Here is a 20,242-nt window from a genome sequence, read left to right on the forward strand (position 1 = left end):
AAAAGGTAGGAAAATACTGTGTCTAGGGAGAGGTGGGAGGAGCAGCATATGAGTAAGTGAGGAGCACAGATAGAAATAATGTCTCCCTAACCTGGTTTCTCCTTTGCTAGCTGTTTATCAAGAGCCAACATGGTCTTTTCTTCCTGAATAAACATTCGATCGATCATCACCATCTCTGCAGAAGGGCTGACTCTCTGCAGACCAAAAATGAAAAACAGGTGAGGGGTGGAGGAAAAGAAAGGCACAGTAACCACAGTACAGAAATTAGGGGCCCAATCATAACCTACAAGCCTCTCCTGCTTCTGCTTTAGGGAAACAAGCACTAACACAATGGTGAATTACCTTGACATGTCACTGAATAGTGCTTGTTCTCATGGAGCTGGCACAAGTCTCATCCATGCACTGGAAAGCACTTTTCCTCACTTAGACATTTGGGAAGGGCTTTTGGGTAGTGGTTTATAGTACGGAATCTCTGCCTTTCTTACAGCACAGATAAGGAGTCACAATTTTAATATAAACGTATAATCTAAGTTAATGTGTCATATTTCTGGGGTGACCAAGCTTTCCTGTCCCCATTTAAAAAAAAAAGTTCCAGGCTTGCTGCAAAATTACCCCTCACTAATCATAGAACTGGAAGGGACCTATGTAAATTCATGTTTTATTTTAGTTTTAAATTGAAATGTCCTGTTTCAATTTAAAAGTAAAATGAAAACATTAATTGACGTAGTTGTGATGAGTTCCTCCCAAAGGTAACAGCCTTTTCCCCAGTCTCCCTACTTACAGCTTGATCCTGTTCTAACTGAAATCAAGTGAAAAACTCCCACTGACTTCAACAGGGCAGGATTGAGCCCTTATTCCTCAACATGGTCATATTTAGTAAGTGAAACTGCAATTTAAACTCTCATTAGATAGATTAGAGCAGACCAATAATCATGCTGACCATCATACCATTGAGCACAGTAGCACATAAAGGCCGATCTTACCCGAGACTCCTCTAAGAGCAGCAGACGATATTTGTTCAACATAGCTTGTGTGCGTTTCAGCAGTTGGGTGGACACAGTTTCAAACTCTTCATCTACTAAAAGAAGAGGTAAAGAAAGAAGGCTATTTGGTTTTTTGTATAAAGGCATTGCTGGGGCTACCTCGTTAGGTCTGAAAGGAAAGTCTCCATTCCCTGAAAGACATTTGATATGACAAGGTAAATGCAGAAACAGGACTAACATTCTATATCAACATTAGTGTTACTAGGGGACTCAGCAGCCACAATTGTGATTGCTCCTTCAAATGCTTTCCACATCAGCTTAGGTTTCTTCCTAAAGTATGTGGCTGGTTTTAATTGTGAACATGATCATGTGATTGGTCTCATAGCTTAGAGGGGCAAGGGACCATTGAGACAAGAGATATTTTTCTCTATGTAACATCAAGTGGTTTTAAACTCTCTCTACACATTCAGGATTTGAGACTGCAGATCATTGCCAGGCCAGGAGCTGGCTTTATGTCTGGATTGCAGTACAGCGCCAAGCAGTGAATCAACTCGACGTTTGGAGTAGAAGAGTGCTTCAGCAGACAGTTTTGAGGAACACAAGAACTGCCAGACTGGATCAGACCAAGGGCCCATCTAGATCAATATACTGTCTCTGTCAGTGGACAATACTAGATGCTTCAGAGGAAGGGACACAAAACACCCTAAAAGGACAACTACGGACTAATTGACCCAAAGGGAAATTTCTTCCTAATCTCCTCCCTCCCCCAGAAGAAGAGGTTATGTCCCTATAATATATTTTGTATCCCGTCTAATGTAACCGTGGATGTTCTCATTATTCATATACATGGATAAATCCCTTGAGTCCTGCTAAGCTTTTGGCCTCCATCATATCTTGTGGTTATGATTTCCATAGGTTAATTATGTATGGCACATCAATGTACGTTATCAGTTTTCAATGTGTTGCCTTTCAATTTAATAAAATGCTCCCCTTATTCTTCTGTTATAGGAGGATAAATAAGAGCGCCTGATTCACATTCTCTATACTGTTCATTATTTTACATATGGATACCGTTTAGAGTAAATGAAAATCATAGCCTGCAGACAATTAATATAACAATGCTTTTTCCCTGAATTTTAACACTAGGGAAAGTGATCCTTTCTGCATCAAATGCACGTTATAACAAACAGGTTTATCATCTTTCTTAGTGGAAATAAATAAAAAATGACACTCCACACAAAGCTATATGCAGTGTTGTTGTAGCTGTATTGGTACCAGGATATTAGAGAGACAAGATGGGTTAGGTAATATTCCTCGCAAAGAGAAGAATGATACAACTACATGGGAAGAAGAGGTTGAACTCCCTGCACTAACTGATAACGTGGAAAACTTCATAAGGCACATATACCACACAGATAAAGCGAGTGAGTTTAAAATTGTTAATTAATGTTTGTAATAAACTTTGAAAGTGTACAGCACTATGTATTAAAACTACTCATAGTTTTCTCTTCTGCAAAGCCTGGATGCTTGAGGGGTCTTTTACAAACTATGCACAGCACTACTAAAATTATTTTGGGGGAAGTTCTATGGTCTGTGTTATACAGGTCAGACTAGATGAGCACAATGGTCCTTTCTGGCCTTGGAATCTATGAAATGCAGCCACTTCTGGAGTGGAGGAGGGCAAACTGCAAAGCAGCAACAGGGGAAAGAGAACTTTTGACCAAGGATACCAGGGTAAACTCCAACTCTTATGAAAAACCCTAAGGGATCATTAGTGGCCTTACTAAACTAAACTCAGTTTATCTAGCTTTGAAAGTTTAAAGGGCTGAGACACTGCCAGATTTCAAACATGTGCTTCCAGGAAGTTTATTCAGGTTTTGGGGATTTTATCTTTTTTCTGGAGTGGAGTTTACTTCTCTCTTTTCATGGCTGGACAAATCCATTTTCCCCCGTGACCCACCAACCGTGATCTCTCTCATGCCAACATCAGAAGAAGAGGCCTGAGTTTACTTCCTGAGGGTAAGACCCCCCTCCATTCTGTTGCTTAGTGAAGCCCTGCTAAATTTAAAACACCTTGCTATAGTTCTTGGACTATTAGTTACCATCCTTCCGTGTATACACAGCTGAACTTACCCTTTCTATAGTCGTGGGTAGAGGGAAGCATCCCCTGGTAGACATGATAGGGCAGAAGCCTTTGTAAGGCATCTTCAAACGATCGGAATGAAGTTTTATAGTCAGGGTGCAACACTGCTCCCTGATGTTTATGTAACTGTTCCAAGAAACTAAAAAAAAAAAAAAAGGACAAGTCAGACAGTTGTACAAAGTGTATGGAAAACACAGACTCAAAAGCAGAGATATCTATAAAAGCATTATGCTGAGTGGTTGAAATTCTTATTGCTCCTCCTTCCAATATATATATATATAGGCTGTTTGCAGTGACTGAAGCATGATATACAGAGATGCTCTAAAGCTTACCTTCTATGTCTGCAGAAAATGAGCAGTTTTATACGTGTGGAACATGAAATACACATATGTGCACACACGAGGAACACACACACACACAATTACTTATCCCTGTTAATACTGTATGTAGTTTTATGGTTGCCAAAAGGCACTCATAACTGAATTATATAGCATCTTGTGAGATTTCTGGGCAGCAGCAAGAGGATCATAGAACAGACGAAAGGTTCTTTTGATACATGGAATGTGACTCAGACATCCTATAACTCAATTATAAAAGTGCCCCCTGGGAGCCTTCAAATTATATTACTACACCGTTTTACTAATTAAGGAAAATGTAATTTATCTTCCAGTTAAAATAGTCTCATCCTCCTGCCACTAACAATAAAGTTGGTTGAGCTAAAATGGGCAGTGATGGAATGTGGTCTGCTGTGCATGTGTGAAGTACTATGTGCAGACAGGCACACACGGATATAAACAAAAGCAGCGTAATACATAGCTGGCTATGTTGTAGGTGCGCGCGTGTGTGTATGCACGCTCATGCTAAACACACTAACACAAAAGGAGGATGAGTGCAATCAGGGAGAAGGAAGAATGACTGACCATACAGGAAAAGAACCACAGCAAAATTCTGGAAGAATTATTCTCTTCAGTGTGAAATGTACATTCAACTAGGGTCACCCATGGGGCTCTCTGGAGAGGCACTGAAGGGCATGCTATGTTACCGAGAATTGCCATGCCATGATAAAGTATCATGTTTCCTCCCCAATAGAGTGGATTACGGTGCACAACATTGCAGGACTCCAGAGTTAACCCAGATGCGGGTTAGTCTGTTAAACTTTAACCTTACTACGCATGTGATGTTACTGTTACCCTTACACTGCTTTCTTTAACTTCTTAGGCTCCAACACACGCTCTCTGGCAAACACTTACCAAGCTTCTTTGCTGGGCTGTAGTGTAGGAGTTTTTTTCAGACTTCCAAGCTTACTATCGTACTGGTAAGGAAAAAGAATGCACATGAAAGGACTTAGTCATCAATAGATTCGTTTTACTCTGCAGAGAAGGATGACCTAACGGAGGAACCATCCAGCTCACATTAGAAAGAACTCTTTCTGTTCCGTAAATTAGTACAAGGAAATTGGAGAATAAAGTGGGATTGTGGGCAGGAGGAAATCAGTTGGATGATTTTGGAGATTCTGGACAAAGTGCAGAAGAAAAGGGATAATTCTTGCTGACGACTAAGAGAAACAGCTTTGCTCACTTTAAACATGGCAGCTTTCAGGTAGCAGAAAACACACAGCTTCCTTTCAAACTTCCTCACTGACAGAATAGTTAAAAAAACCTGAGCTATTATTTGAAGGAAATAAACATTTGTGTAAACTCACCTGCTGCTGGGATGGGACTGGGACTGAGGGCATGAGTTGTGATAATCCTTTCCCAACTACCTGGATCTGCAAGGGGCCTTTTCCAAGATTCAGGCCGGAAATTGAGCTAATCACTCCAGGCTTGGCCTGCAGAAGAAGCAAAGGATCTCTTTTAATTGGGATCCCAATATGAATTTAATGACTACAAACTGATTACCAAAACACACAGCAAGAAACTACTCGCCAAGAGGATGTCAGTCATCAGTGAAATGACTCAGAATGGAATTCCTTGGTGTTGAAATGCAAACATCTATGAATAAATCTTTTTTGATATATAATTATTTTAACTTGCACTTCTAGAACGTACATCCCAACAGTATTTGCATGCCATTAAATAAATTGGGAAGCACATTAATTCCCTCAAGGAAGAGGAACAAAGCTCCCTTCCCCAGTGGTCTAATTAATATTAATAGGGATAATTATTTGTTTTCTTTTTGTTTAAGAGTTCATAGTACTTATAAAATCAAACAATTATATGCCAAAGTCAAATGGTTTCTGAAACTTAATTCCTTCTTCTCACACAAAAAGAACAAACCTGGAGTGAAACTCAGTAAGTTTCGTTCATCCTTGAAATGGACAAACTACTGCGAAGAAGCGTTAGAAATGAAGCTCTCACCTGAACTGGCTGCTGTACGGCAAGAGGTGTTCCTGGTTTCCCTGGCACTGTAGTCACTTTCCCCCCAGAAACAGATGTGGCGCCACTGGAAAATGTTTTACTCTCTGCAGGAACTGGAGCAGCTATACCTAGCAAATAGAAGCAGATTTTAGAACAAGCTCCAAGTTTAATCAACAATAGCAACATGTCTTGGATTCCTGCAGCATATTCCATCTTGAAGAATCTTTATAGACTATCTAGAAGTATTGGGCAACATTTTCAAAGGCACCTAAATGACTTAAGTGCTTTTGAAAATTTTGCCCATTACTTCAGCTATCACTGAAATGCAGCCACCTCTGCCAGCTGTTTAACAGCACACAGCAACACTCCACAACAGGGCAGCAAAGGAAGTGAAAAAGACGACCACCTAATTCAACTGAATACTAATTCAGGGAATTGTAGGGAAGCAGAATGCAATTATCAGGACACCAGGGCTAAACACCTCTACTCTTGAGACATGTGCCAGGGGATCTTAACAACTATAAGTGGGAGAAATCTTAGTTTTATACTCATGCAAAAATCATTACTGCCAGCAGAGCAGAAAGTGACTGAAAATCAAAATACAACCACACTGTAAATATGGTTTTTTTTCTTTTTTAACAAATGAAAATATGTGGACCTTTTTATCAATACCTCAGATTAGTCTGTTCAGTGTACCATGGGCATAACATTAAAAACGGTATCCGTTTCCCATTTGTGAAAGTGCATGGAAGCACCTGATAGGCACAGTGAATAAATCTAAGTAAGTAAATATAGGGGGGGGGGGAATACAGAGCACCTGTAGTCTAAAATTCGTGTGTGTGTGTGTGGGGGGGGGGGGGGGAAGCATAAGGCCTGCGCATGATTTAAGTCCCACTTAAATCTTTAAATTAGGGTTTAAATGAGAATTATGTGGTGCACTGACCCTAAACTAGCCTTCAGATTGGGATGAATTTCACCCAGGGGTTTCAAAGAGCTTTACATAAGAAGGTAAATAGAATTATTCCTGTTTTTCAGATGGAGAACTGGTGGCTGAAAGAGGTAAGCGTCTTGGCCAAAGCGACACAGAAGGTGAGTAGCAGAACTGGTATTAAGGATGTCTTGACTCTCCATCCAGGGCCCATATCTGCTCCACCATGTTGCCCCCCAATCAATTGAGTTACTTCAGATTTATACTCTGTGAATGAGAGCAGCATTTGACACTTGGACTTCAATGAAATTTGAGGGCACTCAGCAGCTCACAAAATCAGGCCCTTAGAGAGACAGATGATGAACTTCCAACATCATTTTTAGAATAGCTTTTCTTACTGTATAGGCACTTTGAAGTGTGGAGGGGAAAAAAGGGGGAGAAAGAGGAAGTTGAAAGTCACAGTCCAGCAGAAATGTAACAGAATTTCCCCTTCCCAGACTGTTTCCCGTCCCTGAGCACGCACAAGGCATGGTTTTAGCAGCTTACACGTCGATGTTGTTTTGATCTGCAGCAATGCTGCGAGCTGCGCTGGCTGCCCTCCTCCACTACCACCTCCTCCTCCCGCTCCCTCCTTGTACTTGGCCCTTCCCAAGCACAGGAGCCACCTCACTCGAACCTGCAGGAGAAGGCTGGACTGCAGCGGGGACAGATGGGTGGCTGTGGACTGGTGCTTGCGTTGTTGTCACCGCTACTGGCTGTCCTTGGCTGCTAACCAGGACAGATGAAGGCTGGCTGCTGAAGTGGGTCAGAGCTGATGACACCTGGCTGGTGGAAGTCTGGTGTTTCGTTTGCAGGATAATCCCCTGGGGCACCTGTGTTGGATAAATGACAGAGGCTGAAAAGATGCCCTAGCACCATCTTTTGGTACATTTTATCCTTCTGCCTTCCTTTTTAATCTGCTATGTACCATAAATATTTCTACCCAGCAGCAAAACATGGGAAGAAAGGGACCCTCCCATGCTCTCATGTTTCCAACACAGTCCACTGGCTTCCATCCTATAGCCCCAGGATCTCACAGTGTTAGGCGGTGAATGTAAAGGAAACAAAAAAAGGTCTTTGCTTAGCAGTGGGAATCTCCAGGTCTGTCAACGACAAGAATTTAAAATCACATCAACATGCCCTGTGTGCTTGAAATACAGCAGACTGGATCCCAGTCTAAGTCCTTTCAAGGGAAATTTATTTTTAATATGCAGTTTTTAAAAAAAACTGAGTTTGGCTCCCCTTTCCCCTGCAGATAAAGTGACAGTAAAGACAATATTTGAAATGTGGATTGTAAAGAATTTTTCTGATGCTTTCTGAGACATAAGGCCCGAGCCAGCTCTCACTGAAGTTAATGGGAATCAACCCATTAACATGAATTTGAATGGATTGTGACCTCCAACTCCAGGGCTCAAAGTTCAAAGTACTAATACTTAGGCTTGGTTTACACTATTGTTAGGTCAACATAAGGCAGCTTACGCTGACCTAATTATGTCAGTGTCTACACTACAATGGTGTTTCCGCTGATGTAAGTGGCCCACTACACCCCAAAGGGGCTGACAGCTGGAGCCCTTCCCCCACCCCAGCCCCGACAGTCTGAGCTGTCAATGGGGTGCAGGTTCACAGCTGTGAGCCCCACATAGAGCTGACAGCCAGAGTCAAAAAGTGAAATAATAGCAGCTGAGAAATTGACAAGAATGTCAATTTCATTGCTGGTAGGCTCCCGCTGTGAAATCAAGCCCTGCATTGTCAGCCCCACTCACAGCTGTGAGACTGCTGGGCTGACAGCTCGGGTTATCAGGGTGGGGGCCCCAGCTGTGAGCCCCCTGCCTGGGGATGATGAGGCTGTCATCCCCAGAGCTGCCAAGTGTTCCATAATGCCCCATTTCAGTGGGTGGAAGTGCTCCTGGTGAGGACGCGCACCACAGACAGAAGGAGCAAGTGTGAATATGAACCACCGCTTTAATTATTGCGGTAGCTGTACTTCGACTTGAGGTGACTGAATTTTGTAGTGCAGGCAAGCCCTCAGACTCCCTGGAAACAGGCTGAGACCCCAGCCGGGTTGAGCTCTGTCTGCGCTGCGTGAATAGGAAAGATCCCAAGGGGCACTTTTCACAGGAGCATGTGTTTGCTTTTATCTCTTTGTCCAAAAATTTCTCTCCCTGTTTTGGTTCTTGAGTAATTCATGTTGCTAAAGAACTTGGAAGAGGCCAAACCCTGTAAGTCCTAAATATTAAATAATTGTTTATTTTACGTACTATTTACATAGTAGTTGGTAGCAAAGATACACTCAGGGCTTGTCTACATGAACAATTAGTTTTTGGCAAACTGGGGTATGAATCTATCTTGCACTAGTTTGCTGGGGACTAACTGTTCATATGCTAACAGACGTTAAGAGTTAGTTAATTCACTTTAATCTAGTCCTCTTTGAAATGGGACTCTCAAAGTGAACTAAAACTGTTAATGCGCAGCAGGCTAGCACGGGGTAAAGCTTGCTGCAAACTAAAAGTTTGTGTAGACAAGCCCTTAAACAGCCCCAAAACAATTTAGAAACTATTCTACATTGTTACGGTTTCCTAAAGGCTGACAATGTGCTCATGATACTAAAATCAAGATAATTCCTTCCCAGAGTACTATTTTAAAACCAAACAAAACAAGATATAACCTTGGTAGTCCAGATGATCGTTTTTTAAGGTGGTGACTTTTGTGATTTGCATATCTGTCCAGAAGAAACTAGACTGAAAATCTCCAATTTCTAATCCCTTTGACCCATCCATTCTCCTTGATGTATGGGGGTGTATTTTTCATTTCTAGAGAGTTATATTTCTACAGACCCAGGCCAAGTTTAATTTACCCTCTTTGATGGTAATTATTTACCTGCTGGAACCTGTCCAATAGCTGCTTCTGCTGAGGAGCGGGATTTGGAATTGCAGAGAGTGTCTGGAATTGATTTGGGACCATCTGAAAACTCCTCTGTTGTTCCGGTGTTAGGTGAAGGGTCTGGGTTGGGACTGGCGGCTTGATTTGGCCCTGGGAAGGGAACTGGAAATGTGGGGAATGAGTATGCTGAGACTCGGTTGGAGCCTGGATCTGGGATTGCAGCCGTGCCGGCACCTGGGTCTCAGACTGGGGCTGGATCTGAGTGGCAAGCTGAACTTGTAACTGCAGATGTGGAGGTGTTGCCAGCTGAGGTTGCCCTTCGGCCTGAGACTGCGGTGGCTGGAACTGTACCTGAGGCTGCGACGGGGGTCGTAAGGGGTGCTGGGTCGGACCGTGGGGGGATGATGTGATTTGATTCTGTATCACGTACAAGTTCTGCATTTGCGTTTGAGGGGTGCAGGACCGGGAGAGGGGTTCAGAAGGAGGCCTGGACAAAGTTTGTGGCTGGGAGGGAGGCCTGGAGTGAGGCCGGGAGGGTGGTCGGGAAAGTGGCTGTGGCTGTGATGGAGGACGGGACTGGTGGGGGGACTGCATCTGTGAGAGGTGTGCAGGCTGGAGCTGGGGACTCTCCCCCATTGGAGGATGAGGTAGCGAATGGGACGGGGAGGCTCCAGGGAGCTTCTGTTGCCCTGTGGGTAACTGAAACAAAGAAAGAAACAGAGAATAAGTTAGTTAGGACTGATGTGTCTCACCACAATCCTCGCATGTCCTTCAGGCATTTTAGGGTATGTCCACACAGGAAAAGCTCTACAAGGACTAGTGTACCTGAGCTAGCGCTGGCAATGACAACAGTGATGACTGCACAGTGCAGGCTTCAGCACGAGGAGTACAAATCCAGTACAGACCCTGGGTAGGTACTCGGCTCACAAGCTGCACTCTCTTCACTACTACTGTTACCTGTGCTATCTGGAGTCAAGCCAGACCAAATAGGCTTGCCTGTGCACAACTTCTGCTGTGCAGATAGCTCCTTAGACTGTACTGCAGTGCAAACCACTCTTAAAACATAAAATGCCTGGGGCTCCCAATCTACTTTTAAGTCCAGAAACCCCACTGAACTCAAGTCACTCTGTGAAGGGGTTTACCGAGGCATTGCCTATGGCAAAAACAGCTTGAGGAAAAGACGGTTACTCACCGTTGTAACTGTTGTTCTTCGAGATGTGTTGCTCATATCCATTCCATTAGGTGTGTGCGCGCCGCGTGCACGATCGTCGGAAGATTTTTACCCTAGCAACACCGGCGGGTCGGCTGTGGAGCCCCCTAGAGTGGCGCCTTCATGGCGCTGAATATATACCCCAGCCGACCCGGCGCCCCCTCAGTTCCTTCTTGCCGGCTACTCCGACAGTGGGGACGGGGGGCGGGTTTGGAATGGATATGAGCAACACATCTCGAAGAACAACAGTTACAACGGTGAGTAACCGTCTTTTCTTCTTCGAGTGCTTGCTCATATCCATTCCATTAGGTGACTCCCAAGCCCAACTTAGGTGGTGGGGTCGGAGTGAGACATTGCTGTGTGCAAAACCGCTGATCCGAAGGCAGCATCGTCCCTGGACTGCTGCACTAGTGCATAGTGAGCTGTAAACGTGTGGACTGATGACCAAACCGCTGCTCTACAAATGTCCTGGATCGGAACTTGCGCCAGGAAAGCAGTCGAGGAAGCTTGGGCCCTCGTGGAGTGAGCGGTGAGGTGTGGTGCTGAGACACCTGCCAGGTCATAGCAAGTCCGGATGCAAGACGTAATCCATGAGGATAGGCGTTGTGAGGAGACCGGTGAACCTTTCATTCGGTCGGCCACTGCAACGAAGAGTTGCGTCGTCTTTCTAAAGTGCCTTGTGCGGTCAATATAGAAGGCCAGGGCCCTGCGTACGTCCAGAGAATGCAAACGTTGATCCTGGCGAGTGGCATGTGGTTTAGGATGAAAGACCGGGAGAAATATATCCTGGTTGATATGAAAAGGAGAAACCACCTTAGGGAGAAAGGCAGGATGTGGGCGGAGCTGCACTTTATCCTTATGGAAAACTGTGTAAGGGGGCTCGGATGTAAGCGCCCTGAGTTCAGAAACGCGCCTTGCTGAGGTGATGGCTACGAGGAAGGCTGTCTTCCAGGATAGGTACAGAAGTGAACAGGTGGCCAGTGGCTCGAATGGAGGACCTGTGAGCTTGGAGAGAACCAGGTTGAGGTCCCACGTCGGAACGGGCTGACGTTGTTGTGGGTACATCCGGTCTAAGCCCTTGAGGAATCTAACGACCATCGGGTTAGAGAATACCGAAGACGCGAGTTCCCCTGGGTGAAAGGCCGATATAGCGGCCAGGTGAACTCTAATTGAAGATATCGCCAACCCTTGCTGTTTTAGGGAGAGGAGATATTCCAATATGAGAGGAATAGGTGCCTGTAACGGGGACGTGGCTCGTTGTTCACACCAACAGGAGAACCGCTTCCACTTGGCCAAGTATGTGGTCCGTGTTGAGGGCTTCCTACTGCTCAGCAGAATCTGTTGGACAGAGTGCGAGCACTGCTGCTCTGCCTGGGTGAACCATGGAGCAGCCACGCCGTGAGGTGGAGTGATTGCAGGTCGGGGTGACGCAGGCGGCCGTGGTCCTGAGAGATGAGATCCGGGCATAATGGAAGCAGGATCGGTGTCCGAACCGAGAGCTCCAACAGCGTGGTGTACCAATGTTGTCTCGGCCACGCTGGGGCGATCAGAATCACCTGTGCCTGGTCTCTGCGCAATTTGAGCAGTACCTTGTGGACCAGAGGAAACGGAGGGAAGGCATAAAACAGGTGGTCTTTCCAGGGAAGGAGAAACGCATCCGAGAGGGAGCCCAGAGCTCGACCTTGCAGGGAGCAGAACACGTGGCACTTCCTGTTGTCTCGAGATGCAAACAGGTCTATCTGGGGAAACCCCCACTTCTGGAAAACGGAATGTATGATGTCCGGACGGATAGACCACTCGTGTGTTTGAAAGGACCTGCTGAGTCGGTCCGCCAGAGTGTTCTGGACTCCAGGGAGGAACGATGCCGTGAGATGGATCGAGTGGGCGATGCAGAAGTCCCACAGGCGAATGGCCTCTTGGCATAGAATTGACGAACGTGCTCCTCCTTGCTTGTTGATGTAAAACATGGCCGTGGTGTTGTCGATGAGAACTAGCACAGAGCGGCCACGTAGGAGGTTGAGAAATGCCTGGCACGCCAGGCGCACCGCCATCAGTTCCCGAACATTGATGTGCAGGGCTAGCTGAGGTGCAGTCCACAGGCCCTGGGTATGGTGTTCGTTGAGATGGGCGCCCCAACCCAGAGATGAAGCGTCTGTGACCAGGTGCAGAGAGGGTTGTGGGGCGTGAAACGGCATCCCTTCGCAAACCACATTGCGATCTAGCCACCAGGTGAGGGAGGTCAGGACCGAGTTCGGGACCGTGACCAGCATGTTCAGGCTGTCCCGATGTGGGCGGTATATTGATGACACCCAGGTCTGGAGTGGGCGAAGCCGAAGTCTGGCATGCCTGGTTACGTACGTGCAGGAAGCCATGTGACCCAGCAGGGTAAGGCACGACCTCACCGTGGTAGTTGGGAAGGCCTTGAGCCCTTGAATGAGGCTCGTGATGGTGCAAAAGCGGTTGACTGGCAGGATGGCTTGTGCACGCCTGGAGTCTAGAACTGCGCCGATGAATTCTATTCTCTGGGTAGGTTCTAGAGTGGATTTGTCCTTGTTGAGTAGGATGCCCAACTTGTTGAATGTGTGCACTATTATGTGGACGTGAGCTCGAACTTGCTCTTTGGTGCGACCGCGTACCAGCCAGTCGTCTAGGTACGGGAACACCTGTATCCCTTGCCGACGAAGGTACGCTGCCACGACAGCCATACATTTCGTGAATACCCTTGGGGCCGAGGACAGGCCGAAGGGAAGGACTGCAAATTGGTAGTGCACCTTGCTTACCACGAACCGCAGGAAGCGTCTGTGAGGCGGGTAAATTGCGATGTGAAAGTATGCATCTTTCATGTCGAGGGCGGCGAACCAGTCTCCAGGATCGAGGGAAGGGATAATGGTCCCCAAAGAGACCATGCGGAACTTCAACTTTACTACGAATTTGTTGAGTCCGCGCAAGTCCAAGATGGGTCGCAGACCTCCTTTGGACTTGGGAATGAGGAAGTAACGGGAATAGAATCCCCTGCCCCTTAACTCCACTGGAACCTCCTCTATGGCCCCCATAGCAAGGAGCGTGGAAACTTCCTGTATAAGAAGTTGCTCGTGAGAAGGGTCCCTGAAGAGGGACGGGGAAGGGGGGGAGGAGGGGGGGATTGAAGAAAACTGGATAGCATATCCCCTGTCCACCGTGCGAAGGACCCAACGGTCCGAAGTTATAAGGGACCAGGCACGGTGGAAATGGGAAAGGCGATCCCGAAAGGATGGGGCTGGATCCTGTGGGATGACTGGGGCGCCGTCCTCGACCGCACCTTCAAAAGTTCTGCCTGGGGCCCGAAGGTGGTCTAGGTGGCCCCTGGTTCTGACCAGGTTGAGGGCCGGTCCACCTTCTTCTACCACCTCGCCCTCGCCTCCGGGTCGAGTCCTGTCTCTGACGAGGCGGGGGGGGGTAGAAGCGCTGAGGCTGCGGTCTAAATGGCCTGCGCTGAGGGCCCACAACATGCATCCCCAAGGAACGCATGATCGTCCTGGAGTCCTTGAGGCTCTGCAGGCGAGAGTCCGTCTTTTCTGAAAACAGCCCTTGTCCTTCAAAGGGCAGATCCTGCAGGGTTTGCTGCAGTTCCTGAGGCAGACCCGAAACCTGGAGCCAGGAGATCCTCCGCATAGCGATACCTGAGGCCATGGTTCTCGCAGCAGAGTCCGCTATGTCTAAGGAGGCCTGTAAGGAGGTCCGAGCCACCTTCTTACCCTCCTCCACCAGGGCTCCAAACTCCTCCCTGGACTCTTGGGGAACCAACTCCTTGAACTTCCCCATAGAGTTCCAGGAGTTAAAGCTATAGCGGCTCAAGAGCGCCTGTTGATTAGCCGCTCTAAGTTGCAGCCCTCCGGCTGAGTAAACTTTACGGCCGAATAAATCGAGGCACTTAGCCTCCTTCGATTTGGGCGCTGCGGCCTGCTGACCGTGGCGCTCCCTTGCGTTCACTGATGCCACCACCAGTGAACACGGCTGGGGGTGGGTATACAAGTACCCGTAGTCTTTAGACGGGACAAAGTATTTCCTTTCCACCCCTCTCGCTGTGGGTGGGATAGAGGCAGGAGTCTGCCATATCGTAGATACATCGGCTTGTATCGTGCGGATCAGGGGTAACGCCACCCTCGATGGGGCATCCGCTCCGAGGATATTCACGATAGGGTCGTGCACCTCCACTATCTCCTCCGCCTGCAGGTCCATATTACGGGCCATCCGACGCAGAAGATCTTGGTGAGCCCGAAGATCTATTGGAGGTGGACCTGTGCACGATGTGCCCGCCACTGCCTCATCCGGAGAGGAAGAGGAAGATGCCTCCGGTGGAACAGGATCCAAGGGAGGGTCCTGGTCTCCCTGCTCCTGGGCCGGAGCATCACCTGCGCTTGAGTCCAGGGCGTCAGGTGGTGCGGACACGGAAGCCTCCATGCCCCCTGGCGGAGGCCGAGAGATGGTGGACTCCGGGGCCCTTCTAACAGAGTGACCGGAGCGAGAGGTCGAAGCAACTGGAGCCCCTTGCGCCTGATGGTACGCCCACGGGGTCCAAAACGACCAGTGAGATGGGCCATGAGAATGGTCCTCTGTTATGTTCTGCCAATGGCCCAAGTCCTGTTCCTCGGCTTGCCCCTGAGGGGGGTATGCCGATCTCGAGAGGTCCTCCGAGGAGCGAGACCCCGATCTCGATGGCCATGGCGGTGCCGAGAGCGTCGAGACGATTCCCGTGGGCTGCGGTGCCGCACGGTGCCGGTCTGGAGATGATCTATCTCCACGCGGTGCCGGCGATCGGTGCCGGGACCGCGACCGGTGCCGATGACCTCGTCGGTGCCGGGAGTCGGATCTGGACCTCGACGAGGACCTGGAGTATGCCCGGTACCGGGAGCGGCCTCTCGACGTCGAGCGGCGACCGTAGCGGTGCCGAGAACTACGTCTCGACGTTGATCGGTGCCGACAATCATAGCGGTGCCGAGACGTAGAGCGGTGCCGCGAAGAAGATCTTGGCCGCGAGTACGACCGGTGCCGAGGCGATATTCGGTGCCGGGACTGCGAGCGGCGTGGGGACCTGCTTCGGGACCTGGATCGGTGCCGAGGTTCCAGCCCTTGTGATGGAGGGCGCATCAAGGCAGGTTTCCCCCTCGACTGGACCGGGCGAGGCAACGGTGCCGTCGGTGCCGGTGGTTGAGGCGGTGCCGGCTCCGTGAGAGCTATTAAGTCTCTCGCCGCCGCGAAGGTCTCTGGCGTCGACGGGAGGCACTGTATCACCACCGGCCTCGGTGGAGACGCCGTCTGCACCGGACTCAACGGCCTCGGCGCCGGAGTCGACGGTGCTGGAGGCACCTGTTTCCGGTGCTCCACCGGCGTACGCGGCTCTACCCCCGGCACTGGGGGAGCCAGCGTCTTCGGCACGGAGGTCCCCGTCTTATGGGCTTTCTTATGCCCTGGGGATAATGACCGGCGCCGAGGCACTTGCTGTGCTTGCGGTGCCGACGAGGTCCGGTGCCGGGAAGGCTCATCTGACGCCACTCGCGTGGTCGTCATGGCCGGTGCCGCCGGGGCACTGCGCACCGAGGCGCTAGGTGCCGGGGCCTGACTTGTAGATGGAGCGTCCGGACTAAGTGCCGCCTCCATCAGGAGTTGCCGGAGCCGAAAGTCCCGCTCCTTCTTGGTCCTTGGTCTGAAGGCCTTACAGATCTTGCACTTATCTGTTTGATGGGACTCTCCCAGGCACTTCAGACAGGAGTCGTGCGGGTCGCTCGTGGGCATAGGCTTAGCGCAGGAGGCGCACAGCTTGAAGCCGGGAGCGTTGGGCATGAGCCCGGCCCCGCGGCCGGGGGAGAAAGGGGGAGACGACCCCCTTAATCCCCTGAACTATTATAACAACTAGACAACTCTTAAAACTATTGAATTATTTAACTATAAACTATAACTATAACTGCGAATAATGAACTAAGCTAGGGAGAGTGGAGAACAGCTAAGCAGCGCTCCACAGTTCCAACGACCGTCAGGGGCGGTAAGAAGGAACTGAGGGGGCGCCGGGTCGGCTGGGGTATATATTCAGCGCCATGAAGGCGCCACTCTAGGGGGCTCCACAGCCGACCCGCCGGTGTTGCTAGGGTAAAAATCTTCCGACGATCGTGCACGCGGCGCGCACACACCTAATGGAATGGATATGAGCAAGCACTCGAAGAAGAACTGAGCTCTTTCTACCACTCTCCCCCTCTGGTTGATTCAAGAGAAGCGCTTCTTTGAGCTAACCAGAGCATACGCAGAGTGAGATTTCAGGGGCACAGTTTCCAGCTCTCAGACCTTCCACCAGGAATTCTTGTGGGCATAGTACTATCAGCTGCAGATTTATTGCACTGGCTCATCTGCTTAGAAGCTATCTTCAAAAATGTTTTTAAATCAGTAAAACAAACAACTTGGGAATAAAAATTGAAAGGCATCTTCTATGGGTGTTCCTTAGCTTCTGAAAACAGCTCCAAGTCTCAGCCACCGTAGCCAACCTTTCCCTAGAAAGCCTTACTGCAGGGGTACAGTGTTTGTACCGGTGTGTGTGAATTTAAATAAAGCCCAGCCCTTTTGCCCCACAATTGTGGCACCATGAAAAAGGGGAGGGAGAGGGTGTCCAACTTTATTTTTAGAATGTATTTAGGTTCCTCCCCTAGAGCCCCTCTCCTCGTCTGAGCCCCCCATGGGGCACAAGAACCTCCTCAGTTTTATTTACCCTCCTCTGTATTGCACCATCTTAGCTCCTTCCTAAGCTCTCTTTGAATTGCTTAGAACAACACTAGGCATACCTTTCGCTCCTTTCCCACAGGATCTAATCAAAATTAAAATGCCCTCCACTCAAAGGAGCAAACCTGAGTCCATTTGGTTCCCTGCACAGTACATAGTACCACTACATTAGAGCCAACCAGCATTTTTAATGGTGCTAACCCTATGAAGGCATTGGCCATTGTGAGTCCCCTGATATGAGAGCCAAGTCAATATCACGCTCTTTTCTAAATTACAGGGGTGAAACTGATCTATTATAAAGACAAGTTCTCAAGTCTTATTATGGCTAAGAAGAGCCTTTCGACTAATACACCGCTTTTAAGTCTACCACAGTCCTTATTATAACCATTTGCTACTAAAATATAAAGAATAAAAGAATAATAAAGCCTCTGGCAGGAACACAAATGTACCAGGACAGCAGCGTGCAACTGTGAAGGGACAGAAGAAGAAAAAGCATCGCAAGACAGCAGCAGCTTCCAGCGTTAGTGAGAACCTGCAGGCAAGCAAGCGAGAGCAGCAGGAATTCAGAGAGTAGATGAACAGGCAAGTGCCACAGACTGACAACAAGGTCCAGAAGGGGGTACGTTTGGAAGGGGAAAGAAAGATTCAATAGGCCTGCTGATGCAGCAGTGCATGGACATGTCCCAGGCTCCGAATATAAAGGCAATTCCCTCAGTCACAGACCTTGGTGTGAAAACATCTGTAGCTCACCCAGCCCAGCATGCTGATGTACTATATATTGGCTGGAAGCTTCCAAACTGAACTAAATTGCAGTCTGAACTCCCATCTTCTCCAGGCTGCTCACATGATGATCGCGGGTGATAAATTACTCAGGTCCATTTGATCACTCTGGCTACCAAGTTCCTGGATTCTGCCTGAAGTCTGCTAACCACGCCTTGGAACCCCCCATCCATGCACATCATTCTTCTCCCTTTATTGCTTTCTTCTCAGAATAAAAACAAGTTATATTTTCCTTTGTTTCTGGGCTGTCTAAAAACAGGGAGAGAGCTGCTTATATTTTAAAACACAGATGCAGCTGGATTTTGTTTGATCTTCTCCTAGCGATACAGAGCCACCATAGAAAAGTGAACGAGGGAGTTGAATTTGGATGCTATAAATATTAGAATCATGGAGATAAGAGATGGAAAAGACTTATTACAACATCATCCAAGCCACCTCTTTGCCAACATGTGATGGTATCATGCAGCACAACTCTTTTGCTATAGAAATGTGATTACAAATATTTATGTGTACGTGTGTGTGTGTGTGTATAAACTTTTGATTACATTTGAGACGGGTAAAAACATTTTAAAAAGCATACATTTTATTAACAATTTTGCTTTTTAACTTTTTTTTTTTTTCTCTTTTTTTTTTGGCAAGCCTCATTGCCACCAATATAGCCCAGAGGCCAGTCAAAAACACCTCTCTGGGAAACTCGCACAGAGTTTTATAACATGTGGATTCAGGGCCAGACTGTCTAAGCAGTTACTACAGACGTACACCAATGTAACTGGAATCATAATCCTGCCCTCAGACTGCTCATGAAAAGTCACCCTAGTTAGACGGGAGATAAGTGTGCCAGTAGCAGAATTCTTTTCCCATCTCATTTTTGCCATTACACCACAAGAGGGCGACGTCTGTTACTACTAGAGAGGTTACCCCACCACCACCCACTTCCATCTTTGTTTTGAAATGTGAAAAATGCTAGTGTACATCTACGAGATACCCTAATATTTTGTCTTTGTGTATTGGTCCCTCCCCTCCTGCAGAGAGAGAGAAAGCAAAAAGCAAAAGGGAACTCTAAGAGGAAGGACCAAACAGATTAGACAGAAGCTAAGGACAGAAGGAAGAAAGGAAGATAGGCCAAAGCAGGCTGTGTGGAATCACAACAGGTAAGGGCTACCTGGCAAGCCAGTGCCTGTTGGGAATGGCTGGCTGAGAACTGAGGTATAAGATTCGGTCCTTTGGACTCCACCGTTGCCAGACTCTGATTCTGGGTCAGCTCTCGGCTGGCCGGCGGTTGCAGAGCGGTGCCTGCACTGCTGCTCACTATCACTGATGCAGGGACACTGCTTGTGGTGCTGAGAGCTGTTGTGGCTATGCTGTAGATGGGCAGAGGCATTGGAAGGTGTGGTGGTACTGTGGACTGATTCAGATTGTTCTCCTGCTGCATTTTCAGGGATGCCGGATAAAATTGCTGCTGCTGCTGGCTCCGATCCTTCTGAAATTTCCAACAAATTTAGCATTGACCAGTTTTCTGGTTCTTCCTCCTCCTTTTTTTCTGTTGATGTTCACCATCCAACCCCCATATTCATTCAGGCCTTTGCTACTAATGGTACTCTATTAACAATACCTCAACCAGTGGTCAAAAGCAAATTGTGTCTGCTCTTGCTTTTCATCATGCCCACCCCCAGATATTGGTACCATACTTTTCAGGACTCTTCACAGGCACTAGGCAGATCCAAATTACTGTTCAGAAATGAGACTACTTCCTCTGAAGATAGTAAGAGTCATTTTACAGCAGTCTCCTCCAGGAACCTGCAGAATCTGACTATAGCCATGTTACTCCTGGGGGAATTCTGCGTCACTGTGCATGCACAGAATTTGTCCCCCACAGATTGCTTTTTTTCCCCGCATTAAAATGACTTTCTGACGGGGAAGCACAGGAAAGCCACAAGAGTGGTGCCCAGGGCAGTCGTCAGAGAGGTAAATCACTGTGGGGCAGAAGGCGGGACTGGGGAAGACCTGGCTGGTGGCTGCTAGTGCTGGCTGGGCTGGGGAGGACGGGACTTCCTCTTCCCCTGCACGGCATCCGGGGCCGTGTCAGACCCATCCCCAGATTTCTCCCCCGGCTACAAGAAGCTCTGCAAACTCCCACCGCCCCATTGCTCCTCAGCTGCGGGGGGAGGGATCCCTGTA

The 20,242-nt window shown here is 48.2% G+C and overlaps 1 protein-coding gene across 8 annotated transcripts in view; it reads right to left on the reverse strand.

Annotated features, from left to right (window-relative positions):
- The window catches only part of BICRA (BRD4 interacting chromatin remodeling complex associated protein), a 128,798-nt gene that overhangs the window by 10,603 nt on the left and 97,953 nt on the right, over positions 1-20,242 (reverse strand). For 5 of the 8 annotated variants that reach the window (XM_065571855.1, XM_042861086.2, XM_042861084.2 and 2 more), the window contains 9 exons: positions 19,227-19,544; positions 9,328-10,029; positions 7,088-7,283; positions 5,484-5,611; positions 4,829-4,954; positions 4,377-4,438; positions 3,117-3,265; positions 984-1,078; positions 92-194 (listed from right to left, as the gene is read on the reverse strand). In XM_065571855.1, the coding sequence (XP_065427927.1) occupies positions 92-194; positions 984-1,078; positions 3,117-3,265; positions 4,377-4,438; positions 4,829-4,954; positions 5,484-5,611; positions 7,088-7,283; positions 9,328-10,029; positions 19,227-19,544 (1,879 nt within the window). The remainder of the gene's footprint in view (positions 1-91; positions 195-983; positions 1,079-3,116; positions 3,266-4,376; positions 4,439-4,828; positions 4,955-5,483; positions 5,612-7,087; positions 7,284-9,327; positions 10,030-19,226; positions 19,545-20,242) is intronic. The other 3 variants (XM_065571856.1, XM_042861089.2, XM_042861088.2) reach the window with 2 other exon arrangements.

The sequence above is a fragment of the Chrysemys picta genome, chromosome 17 (genome assembly GCF_011386835.1).
Source record: "Chrysemys picta bellii isolate R12L10 chromosome 17, ASM1138683v2, whole genome shotgun sequence".
NCBI classification, from domain to species: Eukaryota; Metazoa; Chordata; order Testudines; family Emydidae; genus Chrysemys; species Chrysemys picta.